Below are 19,275 nucleotides of genomic sequence, written 5' to 3'. Positions count from 1 at the left end.
ATTCAAAATAATAGTAACAATGTATTTGATGGTTGTAGCTTATATAAAAGTGAAAAGAATGACATCAGTGACATAAGGGATAGGACAGAGGACTTAGGAATATTTTTTATTATAAGATACTTGTGCTATTTATGAAGTGGTATACTGTTATTTGAAAATAAACTTGGGTCGGATGTAAATGTATATTGCACACTCTAACAGGCAACCAGTGATTAAAAAGTTTAAGAAAAACCCCTAGAGCTGGTTAGGAAAAATCACCTGGAAAATGACAAAAAAAAGAAAAGAAAAGAAAATAGAAGACTGAGATCAAGCTATGAGATCTAATAACCAACTAATAGCAGTTGCAAAAAAAAAAATATTGGGAATATTAAATAAGTTTTACAAAATAGTTTTCTAGAATTGAAGAACATGAGTATCCAGATTAAAAGGTCTTGCTGAGTACTTCGCACAATGCAGATAAAAAGATCTACCAAAAGACACCAAACATTAAGGTACCAAGAAAGCTTCTGGAGAAAACTAATGAAAAATAAGTCACTTACACAGTAGAACTAGGAATCAATATGGTATGTCCACAGCTACATTGGTTGTCTAGAAAACAGAGTAATATTTATAAAGCTCTGAAAGAACACATATCTAATAGGATATATAGGCACAAACATATGTAAATACACACATACATATATTTATAAATATCAATCAAATATGGCAATAGGATAAAGATTTTCGCAGACATGGAAGGGCTCAAAATACATTTATATCTTTATATAATTTGTGATGCATACTCTTTTTAAGGGAACTACTAAAGAATGCTTCAGTGAAACAAAAGAATAAATCAAGGAAAGGGAAACATGACTCTAACACAGGAGAGAGGTGATGGTAAGTCCCAGGATGACAGCTAACGAATCAGAGAAATATCCAGTTTATATCTCAGGAATGGGTAGGGATCTCTAGGGAGAAAAATGTAACTGAGGGATTATTTGTGTTGGAACATTTGAAAAAAGTACCAAAAGTCTTATGAAAATAGTTTGTTGTTTTGTTTTGGTTGAAAGGGTTGACTAAAGTATATAATGATGATAATATATTTGTATTTTAATATGCATTGTGTCATTTGATTTTCTTAATGACGCAGATATTGGCAAGCCAGTATTATTTGTCTCATTGTATGTAATTATATGCGTGAAAATAGGCTTAAAGATATTGAGTGATTACAGTATTAGAGGTAAGACGAGAACCCTGGTCTAACTCCCATTGTATTTTTTCTGCTATACTATGGATCTTCTACCAAAAGGTCTGAATGTATGGCTTATATTTGTCATATATTCCACATACATGCCACATCCTCAGTGAATCATAAAAGCCATAAGCACCCATTTTATCTTTTGCAGTTCTGCCCCTCCCCCTCAGACAAACCACCAATATTCTAACATAGGTTTTTTGTTGCTAACATATTTTTACTTCTTTACCTTTCACCAGACATTAAACTTAACTCAGTTTAGGAATCTTCATTCTGCTTCTAGAATTAGTCTTTATGTTCATCCCCCTGACTTTTGAATTCCATCTTTCTCTTTAAATTTTTTTCTTTTAAATGTGTTTGGAAATTTATTTTTATATATTTAACAATGCATGCAGTTTTTTTTTCCTCTTTTATTCCTGACTAGACTCTGCTGCAACTCATGGAATTCAACCACATATACCTCTTTAGGTTTAAAACAACTTTGCATCTAATTGGCCTTATTTTAGGCAAGAATAAGCATTTGGCAACTATTTCCAGAGTTCTTCAGGGATGATCCTTAAATAGACGGAGTACCAGGTACCTACTTTCCTAATGGCCATTTGCTTCTTGCCACTGTCCCACCAAGTCAGGTCAGTACATCCTCTTCAAAACGTTTCTTGATAGCCAACAAGATGTTTTGTAAGCATGTAGTTCTGTTCGTATATTTATTATGAACTATGACATATGTGCTCAGGGTAAAGACCCAGAAGGTCATTTAATTCACTTCTGACTACACATCATTACATTTATTCAAGGGACTCTGATTATCTAGAGATTTTGGTAATAGGAAGAGCTCTCACCAAGAACATAGCCTCTGTAGAATCTAAGTTTATTCATTACCACTTAAGAATTTAAGAATTCTGCCTCCACAGGTTACTTTTTCACTTGTACACTAACCACAGATCTGTATTCCTAGCATAGTTTTTGAATGCATTATTGCCTAACATATCCACATTTATTTATCACCATGACCCATCACCCAACAAATCATCAGCCAGATCATGGTAGAACAATTTGGCTTCCTTACTTCTTATGCTAAAAGTGATTGGTTCATCCACACACCTGCCACATATATTTACTTATAAAATCCCCCACATTCTTTTACCCCCTAGCCCTTTGGTCAACCTGATACAGAGAACTAGAGTTCATTATAGATAGGTGAGCTCTTGTTGATGCCTCGGCCAGCTGCAAGTCAGATATAGTGAGAGGGTAGGTATGACCCAGAAGAGGAGTTCATGTGATTTCAGCCTATTCCTAAGAATCTGATCCCAGAATACTCAAGAGTCTCAACCAGGTGAACTCAGCAAACCCTGCCTTGTTTGCTAGGAACAAAGACTATGGCATTGTGAGAGATGGTGCCTTATAAGCTAGGTTGGTGCATCTCTCCACCACGTTATTTCTAACACATAAAGACACACGGCAAAAACGTTGCATTGTTAATGGCAATCATCAAGGACTTAACCTTATTTGTTCCCAACTTGCCATAACCTTTATTTTGCTTCTGACTTCTGGACTACCTTTTGTATTTAGCAAAAGTGCCAGGCACCATGCTAGACATTGGGAATACAAAGATGACTAAAACATGGTCCATCTCCTTGAGGAGCCTCCAGTGAGAAGTCTTTTCATTGAGAATGCAACTACGTAAACAAATTAAACTATGTTAATGAATACTTTAACAGATATGCTTGGGGTATTATAGGTCCACAGAAGAGGAAAGTCCTGATTGCCTGTGGAGAACAGGGAAAGTTTTTTGGAGGAAGTAACACACAAACTGCTAATTTTTAAAATTTTTAAAATAACTAGGAATTGACAAAGTGAGGGGAATTTTAGTCAGAATATATAAAGAGATGAGGTGTGAAAAAGCATATCTTGTTTAGGACTACAGATTCTTCAGAATAGCTAAAGCACACGTAATATGTTAAGGAATGGTAGGACGTGAGGCTGAAAAGGAAAGAATTCATACACTTTGAGTGGGCCATGGTGAATCATTAAAGGATTTTAATTGGGGAGGAATTTGTGGTTTTGTAAGATAATTCCATGTTGTAAATTATTTATAATTGGAAAAGTTTGGGACCAGATCAGATGTCCAATGTAAATTACCAGGGATAATTGAAGGGTAGCAGAATATGCCTATTTGACATAAGGACTATTTCGAGCTGATTATTTTAAGAAATACAGACATAGGAGAAGCTCTGAAAACAAAGTAGAAGTTTCTCTTTTGTAAGGTACATTTGCTCTTATGAAGAAAGCCTCCATTTTTAAGTATCTTCCTCTATCAGGAAGAGGATGACTCTAAATCACAAGGAACTTAAAGATGGCACAGACTTAAATCTGCATAACAAACCTTACTCTGTTTACTGTGTCCCCCCCCCCCCACCTTCCCAACACTGGCCTCTCCCACAGCATCTTTCTTTTATCTTTACTTGAGGATGGTATTTAACGCGGTGGCTTAGGCTCTCTGAAGGAATTAACTAATTTTTTTCTGGTTATCTTCCATGTATATGTGAGGTATACATGTTGATAAGATGGTTGTTTTTCTCTTGTTAATCTGTCTTTTATTATAGGGGATCTCAGCCAAGAACTCATAGGGTAAAAGGAAAATTATTTTCCTTCCCTACATAAGGGTCAAATAAAGGGTGGCATATCCATACAACAGAAAATTCTATAGCCTTTACATATTTCTTAAAAATATGTAAGGAAATAGCTTATGACAGATATTAAATGAAAACACTGGAGTATAAATCCTAAATATATGGAGAGAGATATTTATAAATGGAAAGACTCAGTTTCATAAAGAATTTAGTTTTTTCCAAATTGTTTATAGATAAATGCACTTCTAATTTTAAAGATTCTCTAACAATTTTTTAAAGCAACTGACATGATGATTTTAAAATTGGGGGCAGAGGGACACTTGGGGCTATGTCGGTTAAGTGTTTTGGCTCAGGTCACGATCTCAGGGTCATGAGATGGAGCCCCGTATTGGGCTCTGCACCCAGTGTAGAGTCTGCTTGAGATGCTTTCTCTCCTCTGTCCCTCCCCCAACTCGTGATCTCTCTCTCTTTCTCTAAATGAATAAATAAAATCTTTAAAAAAGCAAATAAAATAAAGTTTTTAGGGAAGAAAAAGACCCAAGAACACATATAGCACTACTGAAAAAGAAGAGTGAGATATCGGGACTTCCCATATAGAAATCAAGACTTTTTCTAAAACTATAAAAATTAGGGGCACCTGGGTGGCTCAGTTGTTAAGCGTCTGCCTTCAGCTCAGGTCATAGATCCCAGGGTCCTGGGATCGAGCCCCACTTCGGGCTCCCTGCTCAGCACGAAGCCTGCTTCCCCCTCTCCCACTCCCCCTGCTTGTGTTCCCTCTCTTGCTGTCTCTCTCTCTGTCAAATAAATAAAATCTTTTAAAAAAATAAAAAATCAATAAAACTGTAAAAATTAAAAACAGTATGACATTGAGTTGGGAATAATCAAACTGAACAATGGAGTAGAATAGAGAACCCAGAAACAGACCTATGAAAATATGAAAACAATGGGTCACTAAGGTGGCATTGCAAATAACCAGGGGAGAAAAGACTACTAAATAGTGTTGGAACAACTGGGTAGCCATATTTTTAGAAAATGAAATTGGATCTCTACTTCAGACTCTATACAAAATTCTAGATTAATTAAAGACTTAAATGTGAAAGATCAGACCAAAGATTTAGAAGACTCTCTTTAGAAAGAGAGTATCTGTGACTTTTGGGTAGAGGGGATTTCTTAAGAAATAAAAAGCACTGAGAATAAGTGAAAACGTTGATAAATTTGACAATATTGAAAATTTTAACTTGTGTATCAAATAATATAAAGAAGGGGAAAGGGAAGTCTAAACTGGGAGAAAATACAAATAGCTGACAAAAATTAATATCTAGAATATATAAGGAAATCCTACAAAATGCATGAGAAAAAGAAAAGGAAAATCTAATAGAAAAATGGGCAAAAGACATACCCATTTTACAGAAATGGAAACATGGCTTAAGAGTATCAGTGTCAATAATAATCAGAAAAGTGCCAAATTTAGACCCCAGTGAAACTCACTTTAATGCTACTGGATTTACTGTAATTAATTTTTACCTTTCCTCCCACCTACCTCAGATAACTGTACTTTAAACTTTAGCACACTGATCTTTTTGAAATTCTCTTATTATATCATTTTCTTTTATTATCTGGTTGCCAGTGTGTATAGTACTTTCTGTTGTTCTTGCCTGGCATACTCTTCCTTCCTTTAGTTCAACAGCTTTTAAAGTATGGTCCCCAGACAGGCATTAACAGCATCAGCAGAAATATACATATACTGGCCCCACCCTTCAACTATCTTTTCAAGAATGTTTGTGTAGTGAGTAGTTTTGTGGGTTAGAGATAGTATTTTCCTCTAGAGCACAGGGCAGTTTTGGTTGCAGCCCATTATAAAAATTAGGGATTTCTAAGCTCAGGGTTCCTCTCCTATAATGCAACTCACTGTTTCTGCTGATATTACCTGGCCTTTTCCCCATAACTGTGTGGGAATTGGACTTGGGGAGTTGCTGCAAGAGAATGAGGATACCGGGGTACCTGGGTGGCTCAGTCATTTAAGCATTTGACTCTTTTTTTTTTTTTTTTTTAAGATTTTATTTATTCAACAGAGATAGAGACAGCCAGCGAGAGAGGGAACACAAGCAGGGGGAGTGGGAGAGGAAGAAGCAGGCTCATAGCAGAGGAGCCTGATGTGGGGCTCAATCCCACAACGCCAGGATCACGCCCTGAGCCAAAGGCAGCCGCTTAACCGCTGTGCCACCCAGGCGCCCCAGCATTTGACTCTTGATATTAACTTGGGTCATGATCTCAGGGTTGTGAGATTGAGCCCCATGTTGGGCTCTGTGCTCAGTGGGGAGTCCACTTGAGATTTGCACTCTCCCTCTCCCCCATGTTCTCTCTCTCTCTCTCTAAAACAATAAATCTTTAAAAAAGAGAGAGAATGAGGTTACTTCTCTTGCTGTGAGTAAAAAAACAAGTAAAAAACCCTTCTTTGTCCTCTGATCTAAGAGTCTTATGTCTTTTGTTATATCCATGAAACTGTGGCAGGCTAACTTTTTTTAAGCTTGCAGATGCAATAAAACCTCAGACCTTTCACAATTCTGACACAAGTCTTCTTTTATGAAGTTACTACCCTGAAATGGGAACCATTGATTTTGGTAATTGTTAATAGAGTTAAATAACAAAAATTCAATTGAGTAAATTTAAAAATCAAATTAGCTTCATTCAGTGAATCATGAATTGGGCAACATTCTAATTAGCAAGGGAAAGGAACTGCACCAAGCTGTAGAAAAAGGTAGGTTTTTAAAGATAGGTGGAAAAAAATTATTTGCAAAGAATACATTGTTTCAGGAAAGGTCGTCTTCCTGAGGGGAAAGCAAGGGGTTTAATGGGTGGATTATTTATTTCACTAGTGCTGACCAGGTAATTTGGTGTTGACTGGTTGTGAAGGCTACGTACGTTCGAGGGGGTTGAAACTGTAGTTAGGTTAGATATTAAGTTTTGGTTTACTGATATAGGGTTTAGCACAAGTGACTCCATTTTGAGTATTCTGTCTCCTTTTTAACAGTAGGAAGCTTGGTATTGCAATAGGAAGCATGGTATTGAATAAGCTTGATGTATAAGAAGACATATGTCAAATTTTAACTTTTAAATATTCTTCAGAATGTCTCCATTAACCTGGTTTCATTTCTATATTTAATTTTCGTTCATCAAACATTTCTACATTGTTCTGTTTGCTCTTTCTTTTTTTCAGATTGTGGCACCATTAGAAGCTGGATTGATCCAGAGATAGACAGATGGCTGAAAATGGCAGAAAAGAAAAAATAAAATGGACAACCACTATTATTATTAGCTCATCTCTTAAGGTAAAGAGGCATTTGGGCCATTGATCTTTAACTTCAAAATTAAAAGCGATAGAACAATATTTTAAAAGATCCTTAGCTTGATTATCCAAAGTTATGTGGATCCACAAGAATATAAACGAAATGTATTTTAAAGATAAATTCTAAACTTTACTGCATCCATTTTCAGCATCCTACTTCTCTAAATATTTGAAGGTTGGAAATTTTTTTAAAGTTTTTTTTCTCTATAAGCCTGTTCTAATAGAGATGTTAAAGGATTTGAGCAATTTTAACACACACATATATATTATTTAACGTTTTTGAAGAAATAAACCACAGAAACTGATCTGTGTACCTTGGTGGTATTAGAGGGAGGCTGTCTCCATACAGTTTGGATGGGGAAGAGATGGGAGTTGAATGCCTAAAGGCAGCTGGTCAGTCCACAACGTTTTAGCTCCTTAGCCAACAGGATTCTTCATTACCATGGTATTTATCTATGGACACTAGCTGATGTCTGGAGGGAAGGGGCAAGAAATGACTGTTCCACAGTACAGATGAGAGAGGCAAGAAGACTAAAAATAAGATTTTTTAATCCATTCTACCCTCCCACTGCTACCTCAAGCTGCACTTTGTGCTATTGGCTTTCGCCATCTAGCTCCATAACACAAACCAGTTTGTGTTAAGTCTCATGATTTTTTTCATGCTTCTTTTTGTTAGGTTTCTGGAATTCATGTTTTTCTCTTAATTCTATAGCTTTTTCAGACTGATTTTGAGAGAGGGAGCCAGCAACCCAAGCTAATTTGCCAAGAACAACTCTTCATAATTCATTTATTATGTTTAACCATCTTGCCTTGTCCTATTTCTGTGTTTTTTTTTAATCTCACTTCTTGTCACTTTTTGAATTGATTGGTTTCTCTCTCTCTCTACCCCTCTCCCTTCCTCTTCCCTCCTTCTGTGTCCCTCTCCTTTCTTCCCTCCCTCCCTTCCCTCTCCCCCTCTTTTATTAGCTTTGGAAATTATATGCTCTATTTCTATTTTAATAATTTCCCTAGAAATTTTAACATGTATACTTATCTCCACAAAATCCACAGTGAATAATTACCTTTATTCTCCTCTTAAGTGACAGAAGAATCTTAGAAGACTTTAATTCCAGTCATCCCTTTCTGTGTTATATCCTGTTACCATATTTAGTTTAATTCCATTTTTTAACTTTTCTGAAGTTAGCATTTGTTTAGATATACTCATGTCTTTGCTACTGTTTTTGCTGTCCTTTTTTCTTTTGGTTCAGACCTCCCATCTTAAATCACTTTCTTTTTGTCTGAAGAATATAATTTAGAAATTACCTCAATGAGGATCTTCTAGAGGTAAAAACTTTTACTCTCAGTTTTTGTTAATATCAAAATATTTGTTCTCCCCCGGATCTTGAAAGATGTTTTGAAGGTCAATTTAATTGAAGTATAACTTACATACAATAAAATGCACACATTTTAAATGTACAATTTGATGAGTTTTGACAAATGTGTATACCTGTGTAACCACCACCCCAATAAAAATATAGGACATATGCATCACTCCAGAAAGTTCCTTCACGCCCTTTTGTAGTCATTTCTTTTCTAGCCCCCTGCCTCAAGCAACCACTGATCTGATACTTATCACTATAATTAGTTTTGCCTGTTCTAGATCATCATATAAGTGGAATAAAACGGTACTTTTGTGTCTTGCTTTCCTGTTGTTAAATATAACAATAATTTGTACCCTTTTATTGCTGAGTAGTTTAGTGTATGCGTATACTCCTATTTATTTATCTATTCACCAGTAGATGGACATTTGGGTTGTTTCCAGTTTTTGGCTATTATAAATTAAAACTGCTGTTAACCTCAGTATATGTCTGTATGTAGACATGGTTTCATTTCTCTTGAAAATACCTAGTAATGGAATTGCTGGGTCATATGGGTCATATGGTTATCTTTATAAGAAATTGCAAAACTTTTCTCAGGTTCACTACAGATGAACACTGAATCTATTTAACTGTGTAACTAAAATAAAAATAAATGTGGGGATTATGGTTTTACACTCCCATCAGCAATGTGTGAGAATTCCAGTTGCTCCAAAGTGAAAGATATTTTCGCTAGATTTACAGATATTTTCTTTCAGCATATCGAGGAACTCATTTCACTAGATTTTGACTTCCATTGTTGCTGTTGGTAAGATAGCAGTCAGTTTGTCACTTCTTTGAAGATTACCTGACTTTCCTTTTTGACCACCTTTCAGATTTTGGCATTCTATAGTTTTAAGGTATAGATTTTTTTTTCTTTTGAGGTTTCATGAATCTTTAAATTGTTGTTATTATCAAGTTCTTATCCATCATCTCCTTTAATAATACCTCTGTTTTACTCCCTTGCTCCTTCCTGTCTGAACTCCCATGAGATGTATGTTAGATCTTTTCACAATGTTCTCTATGCATTTTGACCTCTCTTTCACTTTTTCTGTCTTTAGATTGCAATCTGGGTAATTTCATCAGTTCTGTCTTCCATGTCAGTATTTCTTGCTACTCCTATTAAACTCATCCATTGAGGGTTTTTTTTTGTTTTGTTTTGTTTTGACTTTTTTCAACTTATGAAATGTACATAGAAAAAAGTAAATAAAAGTATATATGAACCATTTAATAGAGTTATTATAAAGAGAATACCATGTAGCCAAATCAGGTCAACAAATAGAACATTACTAATTCTCTCATCTCCTCAGGACTTTTATTAATTATATCAATGATCAAATACCAATTATATTAGATATTTATAACTTATTAATTATATGAAATGTGTACAACACATATACTTTTTCTATAGCCATAATTCCCACATTTATTTTCATGTTAGTTACAGTTAAATCGATTCAAGATATATCACTGTTTTTTTTTTTCAAGTCTTTATTTTCTCAGGTATGATTTAAAAAGATTTTCTTCATATCGTTCCTGTTTCATTTTAAGTACCATAGATAGTTGATGTTTTTGTTATAAAATTTTGTTTCCCCATGTTTTCAGTCTATGAGTAGAAACTTTTGAGTTTGCGGTAATTTATTTTTAATCACTTCACTGAATTTTCGTAATACATTATCAGTTGATTCTATTGGATTTTCAAGGGAAGCAGTCATAATTTGTGATTAGAATTTCTGACAGCTGTATCTCTTATTTTTATCTCATGGCCTTTTGCTGTGACCAGAGCATCTAAAACAGTGTTTCTGATTTTAATGGGAATACTTTCAGTGTTTTATTACATATGGTGTACCTGTTGCTATAAAATATTTGTCATGTTAATATTCATCTAAGGTGAATTTATAAAGGTTTTCTCTTAATCAGAAATAGGTGTCCAGGGGCTCCTGGGTGGCTCAGTCAGTTAAGCGTCTGCCTTCGTCGGTTCAGGTCATGATCCTGGAGTCCCAGGATTGAGTCCCCCATCAGGCTCCCCGCTAAGCAGGGAGTCTGCTTCTCCCTCTGACCCTCCCCCTTCATGTGGTCTCTCTCTCTCTCTGAAATAAATAAAATCTTTAAAGAAAAATGGGTACTCAGTTTTTCAAATGCATTATTTTTTGTTGTCTGTTGAGAAGAACTTAAGTGACTAATCTTTGCATTTCTTGATTAAACTAGTTGATAGTTATGGGTTTTTCTTTCATATTCTTAAAATTTGGTTTTCTAATATTTTATTTTTTAATCCTTATTTACTAATGATTAGGCTGTGGTTTTCTCTTTCTGTGTTGTTTTGTAGGCAATAGGGGGTTTCCTTTTCCATACTTTTTTTTCATTTCTTTTGTTTATATCTGTGAAGTTATATAGCATGGAAATTATTTGTTCGTTAAGGTAAAAGGAGCTTTCTATTAAATTTTCTGTGCTGGTAATTTTTTATGAACTGTAGAAAAAGTGATTTCTATGCTTTTTGTTCTATTAAGTTTTATACTATGTTATGAGTCTATTTCCATAAATTATATATTTTTAAAAAATTTACCTAAGTCATTGAGGTGGTTGAACTAAGTTGAAATTTATGAAATTGCCATTTCTGTGATTAAAATTTTCATATTGACATTCTTTTAAATTCTTTTTTTTTTAAAAGGTTTATATATTTATTTGACAGAGAGAGACAGTGAGAGAGGGAGCACAAGCAAGCGGACTGTGAGAGGGAGAAGCAGGCATCCTGCCAAGTAGGGAGCCCGATGTGGGGCTTGATCCCAAGACCCTGGGATCACACGCTGGGCCAAAGGCAGATGCTTAATGGCTGAACCACCCAGGCGCCCTTCTTTTAAATTTTCTAATAAACTCTGTGTCAGTTATTGAGTACCCTTCCTCATTTCTGTTTTTATTTATATTTCCTTTTTTATGAGTAGATTTGGTAGAATACTACTTTCACAGAATATTAATATTAATAAAATTAAAATCAAATTTGTAGAAGGAAGTATTGGATTATATTTGGAATGCGTGTATAAACAAATTTATACAAGTTTTTTTTACTGCACTATTAGGAACCTTCCATATGCTTAAATGCATGGTAAATCCTCAAAAGGAGACAAAATAGTGTTCAGTGTTCCCAGTATTATTTGAATACAAGGAACATCTTTTAATATTTCATGGGACTAATATTCCATGAGACATGCTTTGGTAAATCTAGTCTTAGCTCCTGGTTATTTTGAAAAATTAACTCTTGAATTTGGCTGTTTTTTTCCTTAATTCAGTACTTTCTATTTTATCTTTATTATTTTCTTTTATTATTTTTATTATAATTCTTTTAGTTGGCACCCCAGAGTATGATTTTTTAAAATTTATTATTTTTAATTGAAGTATAGTTGGCATACAATATTACATTAGTTTCCAGTTGTACAGCATAGTGATTTGACAAGCCTTTACATTACTATATACTCAACACAGGTGTAGCTACTGATAGAATATGATTGAAATTCATTAACATGGCATGCCGGGTCCTTAGGGTATGCCAGCAGTTATTCCTAATACCATCTCCAAATTAACTGACTTGTGTACACTTTCCACACTTATCATGTAAGAATCATACTTTGGGGTCTGAATGTCTTTTCCTTTACTCTTTCTCTCAATGCTCTTCTCACATTTGCCTTCTTCCTTCACTTGTCTGCTTAATAAACTCCTTTCCACTTTAAAAGTTTACTCATATTTTGTGAAGCTTTCCTGACTCTTTCACAGCTGTTATATTCTTTTATAGTTTTTTTTGCCAAAATTCTCAGTCTTGTCTTTCATCTCCTTGAACATCATAAACATCACTATTTTAAGGCATGTATCTGATGTAACCTCATATATGTAACATCCCCTGTGAGTCTGTTTCTGTTGCCTATTGTTTCTCATAGTTCTCTTTCAAGTAATTTTGTCTCTTGGTATGTCTGATTATTTTTGGAATTTGTATTTGAAAAATTGTAGAAATAATTTGAGGACTGGAATAGTGTTCTGTTCCTCTAAGAAGTCTTAATTTCACAAGAGAATTAAATCCCCAAAGCCCTACAGGTTGCCACATAACATACAGGACATTCAGAGGCACCTGGGTGGCTCAGTCGTTAAGTGTCTGCCTTCAGCTCAGGGTGTGATCCCGGAGTTCTGGGATCGAGCCCTGTGTCAGGCTCCTCCTTGGGAAGCCTGCTTCTTCCTCTCCCACTCCCTCTGCTTGTGTTCCCTCTCTCACTGGCTGTCTCTCTCTCTCTCTCAAATAAATAAAATCTTAAAAAAAAAAATACAGGACATTGAGTTACAACATTTGGGTTTTAGGTAAACAATGAATTTAGTAGAAGTACATCCCAAATATTGCATGAGAAATACTTATACTAAAAAATTATGTTGTTTATCTGAAACTCAGATTCAACTGGGTGTTCTTTATTTGCTTAATCTGGCATTCCAAGCCCTAGAGCATCTATTGTATGTAATAAATGAACTACGATTAGAATGGTACTAGTTATGTGAGAATTGAAAAAATGGTCACTCAAATAATTTTCTTTGTAGTTCATATGAGTAAACCTGATTGAGAAAGGTTACTCTAGGGAGTGCTTCTGCAAGGTGCAGGTAATACAGTATCACCTAAAAACAATTTCAGGGATTGAAATGCTTTGAAGCTAGGCTGTAGTCCCTGTGAGAGCTGTTCTACTTTTGTCAGAAGCCATGTTCAGCCTCTCATCTCTTTCTGAATTGGCAGATGCCCTTAGGAAAAAGATGGCCTAAATGCTGGTCTCATATCTCTGAATTTCTGTATAGATTTTGGCCTTATAATTTTTCACTATCCTGCTAGCTCTCTGATGCATTCAAATAGATTTTTAAAATTGTCCAGCTTTTCTAGTTGCCTCAGCAGGAGGTTTGGCCTAAATTACTTAGTCTGCCATTGCTGGAATCAATGTGTAATTTTAAAACCACAGAAGAAAACTCACGGGAAGAGCCATAGTTGTACTCTAGGTCAGGCTCTGTTTGGCACAAAATACTCTCTTTAGGACAGAAAGGAAGATTATGTATTTTATACATAATTCCAGCCTGTATACTTAAAATATACATGTTCTAAAGCAAAATATAAAATTAATGTACCTAAGGAGGTTTTTGTCTACTTAGAGAACAACCAGCTTGAGTTGTAACCAATCAGGAAACACTATGAACCACTTATATCTTAGTGGCTTGAATGAAATGATCTAAGTAATTACTTGGATAGAATAGGAAATGAGATGAATAAAATGGTATTTAAAGTAGAAGCCCTGTTGCTATGTTTATACATGTTTTCTGACTCGTCTAAGGCTTAAAACATTTTAAAAGTATAATAAAAGGGGTGCCTGGGTGGCTCAGTGAGTTAGGCGTCTGACTCTTGGTTTCGGCTCAGGTCATGATCTCAGGGGTGTGAGATCGAGCCCCATATCAGATTCTGCGCTCAGCAGGTAGTCTGCCCGAGATTCTCTCCCTCTCCCTACCTCCCTGCCCACCCCATGTGCTCGCTTTCTAAAATAAATACATAAATATTTTTTACAAGTATAAAGGTAGGGACACCTGGGTGGCTCAGTTGGTTAAGCATCTGCCTTCAGCTCAGGTCATGATCCCAGGGTCCTTGGATCGAGTCCTACATCAGGCTTCTTGCTCAGTGGAGAGCCTGCTTCTCCCTCGGCCTGCCACTCCCCCTGCTTGTGCTTGCTCTCTAACAAATAAATAAAATCTTTAAAAAATTTTTAAAGTATAAAAGTAACTGTCATGTACAGAAATGAATTGGAGAATTGGTTGTCTCCTTGTGGTATTCTATGTGTCTGGCACTTCATGGTATTGTGAACCATCTGAGAAACTCGCCATCACCCACCTTCCAATTTACATTAATGCATGTGAGAATCTGTCTCCAACTTGTTTTTTAACGAAGTTTGCATTTGCTCCATTTCTTATAGTTCTTTAATAGTGTCCTTAGTTTCTGTCGCTAAATAACTAGTGCACAGTTCATGTCCAAACACAGTTGTGTTGCAGTAGAACTAAATATTTTTGCTTTTTTTAAAGTGTTTTTTTTTCACCAGAGAGCACATGTACTGTCTCCTTTGATGATCAGATATTTAAGTGGTTATAAAAGAAGCTATTAAACTTAATTTTTTCATTAGCTTTAAAAAAATCATTCATTCTAAGCATGTCTTAAGTTTGTGTTTCTGAAAAAAATTTGTTTTAGAGTTGTGAAATTGCAACTGCCCTAGAAAATCGAAGTCACAAGATTCGGTATTCAGATTCAGTGGAAAACGGATCAATTATATTTTCTCTTTCTGGTACGGTATATTTGCTGTCTTAAGTTTCTTATAAAATATGTGAGTATAAATTCTAATAGTGGTAGTTCGGTAACCAGGTAATAAGCTTAAGGTATTATCTTTTGGGAGAAGTAAAAGTATAAAACTTTAGTACTGCTGCAAAAGTAGTGCACGTGGCCAACTACAACATGCATTCCTGTTTAGATTATAATTGGGGGCACCTGGGTGCCTCAGTCAGTTAAGCATCCGACTCTTGATTTCGGCTCAGGTTGTGATCTCAGGGTTGTGAGATTAAGCACTGCATTGGGCTCTCTGCTGGGCATGGAGCCTGCTTAAGATTCTCTCTCTCCCTCTCCCCCTCTCCTGCTCCATCTTGAAACAAACAGACAAAAATTATCGTTGTAGAGGATATCTGGGGTATCTGGTAGAGGACAGTAAAAACGACATGCTTTGGAACTAAGATGTAAATAGAACAAAGCCATCTCTCCAACAGTAAGTACTTAAAGGGTTACCAGTATTAACAAAGAGGCCAACATCGCAACACTGGTCAAAAGTCATATATGAAAACAATATAGGAGAATGTTTTTTCAGGATTTTGTACAAGAGTTTGCTGTAAATATAATAGAAACACTAAAAGAAAAGAACCAAATAGAGACAAATAGAAGTTGCTCAAATCATAAAACTGTACAACTATCATGGGCAAAATACAGGAAGGAATTAGATTAGGGTATGAGAAGGGAGCAGTACAAAGCGTAGGTTTGTGGTAGGGAAATGACTAAAGTGATAAAAGAGGCGGAGGTAAAAGGTATTACCAGGTGGGTTGCAGATAGACTGGTAACCCTAGCAGAGGTTTTGGAAAACAGGCGGCTTTCAAAACCTCCTAGAAAAAAAATTCCGGGCTGAAAGTGGTCCAACTTTAAACTCATCCTTCCTGATTGAATAGAGAGCCCTCTAGGGAAAAGTGAAATGTTTTTGAATACCTCCAGTGTCCCGTGGCTACTTTATATACAGTATCTTATTTAATCCTCTCAACAAACCTATGAAAGAATTATTATTACATTCTTATAGATAGGAGAACTTAGGTTCAGGAAGGTTTATATAAATTGCCCAAGTTCATTAGCATAAAATCATATAATCACTTTCTTCAGATTGTCTTCTCTTTTAAAGAGCTATAATTATATCAAATTTCCCTCCAGGACTATTCTTACAGGCCTGACACTGTTTCAAAAATCCTAGATTATGGGACGCCTGGGTGGCTCAATCGGTTAAGTGTCTGCGATCAGCTCAGGTCATGATCCCAGGGTCCTTGGATCGAGTCCTGCATTGGGCTCCTTGCTCAGCGGGGAACCTGCTTCTCCCTCTGCCTGCCGCTGCCCCTGCTTGTACTTTCTTTGACAAATAAATAAAATCTTTAAAAAAAAAATCCTAGATCATATGCTGTTTTAATTTAATAATAGTTAATGTTCTTTACAAAAGGTTTCTCCAAAAAACAGTTGAAGGCTTAAGATTATCTTTCCTTGATTTCCAGCTTTTAAAAAAGTCATTATAACACACACAAAAAACAACTTTTAACTAAAATTAGGCAATACTTTCATTTTGTACAGTGCCTTAGTTTGAAAATTGTTACTGACCAGAAAAGTGTTTTCCTCTAGAATAAGTCATCCTTTTATATAGAGCATTTCAAAGAATTACCTAAATCATTTTGTAGTATAAGAATTTTGTTATAGTAAATTCTGTTCCTCATGGGTTTGGGTCCTGGACACTTAGAGCTGTATTATAGCTATCTGTGTTGATTCTACAAAAAAATTTGATTATTACAACAAAGTGATGTTTTATATTATGCTCACCTTTCCTAGGACTTGCATTTTTATTGATGGATGCTAAAGAATGCTTTATATCAGCTGAAGAAATATTTCTAGCCAAAATTGAGAAGTTTATTAGTATTCACCGAAAGAGTTTTTTGGTTCTGTCTGCTGCCCTTCATGGGCCTGACGAATGGAAACTGATGTTCAGGATTCAGCAGAGGTATGGAAGAAAAGACTTTTCTTAAATCACATGTGTTTACTTTAGTTCTTAATCCTTTTAAGCAGGTGAGTTACGTTTTGCCAAAAGATAAACATTATAATGTTAACTTGTCATATTTAATAAAATGCAGGCCTAATGGCTAGTCCAAGAATGAGGGTGACAGCTTTCAGAGTTCATGCTGATTTCTGAGATTTTTCTGCAAGACCAAAACAGAAGTGAACACCTTTTAGTCTGTTAAATTCTGGGTATAAAGCTATATCATATCCTCTGTGGAATAGGGCAGGGCATGAATAAATAAATGACAGACAATAAGAGGTTTCTGTCTCCTTTCAGCTTAACAGATGTCTATAGAAGTTATATGATCTATTTAACTTATGAATTATTTTTCAGATTCCTGGGTAGTAATTTACGGATACTTCCAGTACACAACACAGTAAATGCTATTAATCTTATATGCACTATAGCTAAGGTGAGTCACCTAGGAAAATGACGCATACATAGCACTCATAGATTTTAAGGTTCTTAACTTCCAAATGCACACCCTCTTGAGCAGGATTAACAAATACTCTGCTTCTGTTCCCCTCAGAGAAGTTGCTCTTTCAGCATGCAGCTCTCTGAAGCCTGAACTCAGCCTATCGTCTTCTTAATTTACTTCCAGTAGTCATTACAAGAATGACTAAACTGTAGGCCCAAAGAGCATTTGGCATATATACATTGTGTTGGCCCTACAGGTTTCTTAAGTCTTCCTTCAAGTTCTAAAATATAATTATTTATCAGGTTGTAGTCAGGAACTGTCAAAGTGCAGACATACTATTTTATAGGATGATCTTCACAAGTTGTCCACTGTCTTTTCATGCTTGTCCTCCTCTGTGAAGTGTGCCCTAGGCAGAGTTAGGTGTTTTTTACTCTTGTACTTGGAACAGATCTCGATATTAAAGCAGTTCTTAAAGTAGTCTACTTTTGGCTTGTTTGAAATTCCTTAAAGACAAAGACCAAGCATTTTTCTATTACTCATAGTTAACTCATATGTAGTATTTAGCACAAAGAAGGTGATTTGATACTTGTTGAGTAAGTGAAAGTTTATTTTTTCATATGACCCTGTAAAAATTACTAATTTCTGAAATAATGTTGCATGTTTATAACTTCTTACAGACTGCCTCCAAACCATACACAGACAGCATTTGCTATAGAATGATTACAACTGAGGCTTACATCATTGAGCAAAGTCCTGTTTGGAAAACACTTCAAAAGTTAAAACTGAGTAGTGATTCATTTAACCCAAATTAGAATATCAATTACAAAAGTTCTTTTGGAAGAATGTTAAAATAATTAGACCAGTTAAATTATAATGTTCAAATATATATTTAAAGATTTTTTAAAATTTTAAAATAATAAAATGTATATGATTAAAAATGATTTTCAGTTTTGTTGAGTAATTCCTTTAATAATGTTTAGAAAAAATTGGTACATACATATAAAACTCAGATGCAGTTTCTTAGTGATACAAATTAAGTTGGATGGAAAATATTTACTACAAAAAAAACCACAGCATTTTCTAACTAGCCCCTTAGACTAAAGGAAAAGCCACCGACACTTTTCAGCTTTTCTACAAGGGCTGACAGTATTTCTAAAGTTAATGTTTGCAGATGCTTTCATATTATAACTGCTGCTAGAGAGGTGGTGATGGGACTCTGCCCCCTAAGATTCCTCCTGAGGTAGGGAAAGAAAGGGAAATTAAGAGAAGCAGCCAACTGCCTAATTGAAAACCTCTCTGTACACTTTTACAGTGGTGTGATATCCTGTTTGACACCAGGAATTCTGAAGTGTAACAAAGCATCTAACTGGAACATAAAGTGTAAAATGTATTTATTACTACAACTGTATGAATGAATACAACTAACTACATTTTATGAGATTTTAGTATCAAATTATTAGTTTATATTGGATTTTCAACAGTAGGATTTAGAATAGATATATGGGCATTATTTACCATGTAAATTATCTTTTTAAAACTAAAGAATACTACTGATCTATACCGTGTCATCACAGAAACCAGTAAATGAGAAAAGCTACATTTATTTTTCTAGCAGTATTTTACAGAGAATTTTTTATAAAGGTATTAAATAATCATAATGGAAAATACAGTATTTTACTAGTTTTTATTTAGGAAGTGGAGGTTTCACTTTATCCCAATGTTTTCTTCAGGGGCAGACTTTGTTTTTATTTCAATGAGTTCTTCTACTCGAGCCAAAACACTTTCAATCAAATCAAATGTGAAAAGAGCTGAATGTAGGACCTGCAGTGCCAAGGGAAATTATTGTTATATTAATAT

At 35.1% G+C, this 19,275-nt stretch overlaps 2 protein-coding genes across 4 annotated transcripts in view; one reads left to right on the top strand and one right to left on the bottom strand.

Moving 5' to 3' along the window:
• Nucleotides 1–7,124: 7,124 nt before the first annotated feature.
• On the top strand, nt 7,125–18,230 carry CUNH1orf146 (chromosome unknown C1orf146 homolog). Its single transcript, XM_026497618.3, has 5 exons — nt 7,125–7,193; nt 14,846–14,939; nt 16,775–16,943; nt 17,334–17,412; nt 18,096–18,230. The coding sequence occupies exons 1-5, from the start codon at nt 7,125–7,127 to the stop codon at nt 18,228–18,230; spliced, it is 546 nt and encodes a 181-aa protein (XP_026353403.2).
• GLMN (glomulin, FKBP associated protein) overlaps nt 18,005–19,275 on the bottom strand; it is a 34,768-nt gene continuing 33,497 nt past the window's right edge. For all 3 annotated transcript variants that reach the window (XM_026497616.4, XM_026497617.4, XM_044383644.3), the window contains one exon: nt 18,005–19,239. In XM_026497616.4, the coding sequence (XP_026353401.1) occupies nt 19,123–19,239 (117 nt within the window). In that variant the 3' untranslated portion in view covers nt 18,005–19,122. The remainder of the gene's footprint in view (nt 19,240–19,275) is intronic.

This window comes from Ursus arctos, unplaced genomic scaffold, assembly GCF_023065955.2.
Source record: "Ursus arctos isolate Adak ecotype North America unplaced genomic scaffold, UrsArc2.0 scaffold_12, whole genome shotgun sequence".
NCBI lineage: Eukaryota > Metazoa > Chordata > Mammalia > Carnivora > Ursidae > Ursus > Ursus arctos.
Note: the sequence above shows the minus strand (reverse complement) of the source record. Positions and strands in the feature narration are given on the sequence as shown.